General features: G+C 36.7%; 1 protein-coding gene across 1 annotated transcript; it reads right to left on the bottom strand.

Moving 5' to 3' along the window:
* Positions 1 to 889, bottom strand: LOC21403105 (trypsin inhibitor A). Its single transcript, XM_010093093.2, has one exon. It carries the CDS (start codon positions 871 to 873, stop codon positions 154 to 156), a length of 720 nt encoding a protein of 239 aa, XP_010091395.1. The 5' UTR covers positions 874 to 889; the 3' UTR covers positions 1 to 153.
* Positions 890 to 1,647: the final 758 nt, after the last annotated feature.

Below are 1,647 nucleotides of genomic sequence, written 5' to 3'. Positions count from 1 at the left end.
TATCACACATCAATAATGTTTAGTTTAACACTAAAAGACCACCTTCTTCCTTATTTAGTAATTCATTATTTTAGGTACATACATAGTTAGCATCTAAATCTAATGATATTAGATGCATTACAACACGGAAGAAGCAAAGTTTCATTTTGAAAATTAAGCATTAGAAGTACTCATTTTCAAGTACTGATCACTCTGTGGTTCTGCGGAGGCCCTGAATGCAAATGGCACCGAAGTATCAGCCAGAGACAGACGCTCAATTCCATCGCTATCAGCAAAGATTCCAATGGTTTGGCAATCATCTGATGAGCGCACAGATTGATCCAACACATAGACAGGGCACCATAGAAGCTTGTAATCACGCCGAGGATGTTCGGAGTTTCTTTCAAATTTAAACCAACCGGGCCTGGTGAAGCCCGAGTTGTCACCAACAACCACAAATTGTTGTCCGAAAACTTGGTCGGGACGATTAATAACCTTCCACAATGAGTCGCCACATACGTGTGATACAGCGGCGTCAGAGAATTGGATGTTGAGAAATGTGGACTCTCGGATAACTTCGTCTTCTTGGTCCGGTGGGATAGGGAAGAATTTTACCGGAAGACTCGGTGTCGCGATCGTAAATAATTCGACTTTGTGTTGAACCCAACAGGTTCCATTTCTTTCTACGAGTGGTGAAATGGTGGAGACGTACAGTGTTGCAATTGGAGCATTAGGCCAAGCCAACAAATCATAGTATTTGCCCTTTAGGAGTTCGTTTCCCGAGCTATCAACGACTGCAGGAGGGAGAACGCCAAGGCTGGGCCTGGCGGAGACTCCTCTTGTTGTGAAGGAGAGGAAAAGGAGGAACACTGTAACTAAAGAAATAGCTTCCATTTTTTGTTAGTTTTGGGATTTTTGTGTAGAAATGTCCATGACAAAGCTTGTATTTATAGACCTTTCACAATGTTACGTACCAATTATGCATGTTTTTAGCATGGAGATTTCTCCCACCTACCAATTGGTAGGTTAGCCCTCTAGAATACAAATTCTCACGGACTATACATTTGGTATCCTAATTCCTATGTTTACGTCATGTAACGTTACAGTAAATTTTCTGCATCGTATTATGAAATTTCGCCCCAAAATTATTGTTCAAATAAGTGTACTTCGTGCTTAATCGAATTAATGCTATTTGCGCAATAGGCTTTTAAGAACATAGAATATACCTAATAAATTTTTTTTAAAGGAATATATAAAACAATTAGATTTGGAACCTTAATTATAGTCTCGATCATGATTAGAAAAAAGGGATATTTACCTTTTCTTCTCCTTATATTTTAGAATTATTAAAAAACTATACCTGTATTTTTTTATCTCCTCAAATGTGTACCTTCAAATTAGATTTGATACACAAACCTATACCATTTCAAGATCAAGCCTCGATTTTGAGCCCAAAAATAAGAAGACAACCCTCAAATAGGAAAATAAAAAAAAATGAGTAACAATAATAAAAAACTTTACTTACAGTTTTATCCAAAACACCCTCAAAATGAGTTTGTGTGTCATTTTTGGAAGCTGCCTTTTTTCTTAATTTTAAACATCAAAATCAATTATTGACTAAGATAAGGTATATTACACAATTTTGCTTGTATTTCCATTTGTTTTTCT

Source organism: Morus notabilis, unplaced genomic scaffold, assembly GCF_000414095.1.
Source record: "Morus notabilis unplaced genomic scaffold, ASM41409v2 Scaffold570, whole genome shotgun sequence".
Classification (NCBI taxonomy): Eukaryota; Viridiplantae; Streptophyta; class Magnoliopsida; order Rosales; family Moraceae; genus Morus; species Morus notabilis.
This window is presented reverse-complemented; position numbering and strand designations above follow the sequence as displayed.

Excerpts from the sequence above, each read along its gene's own strand:
- LOC21403105 (XM_010093093.2), bottom strand. The coding sequence starts at position 873 with ATGGAAGCTATTTCTTTAGTTACAGTGTTCCTCCTTTTCCTCTCCTTC.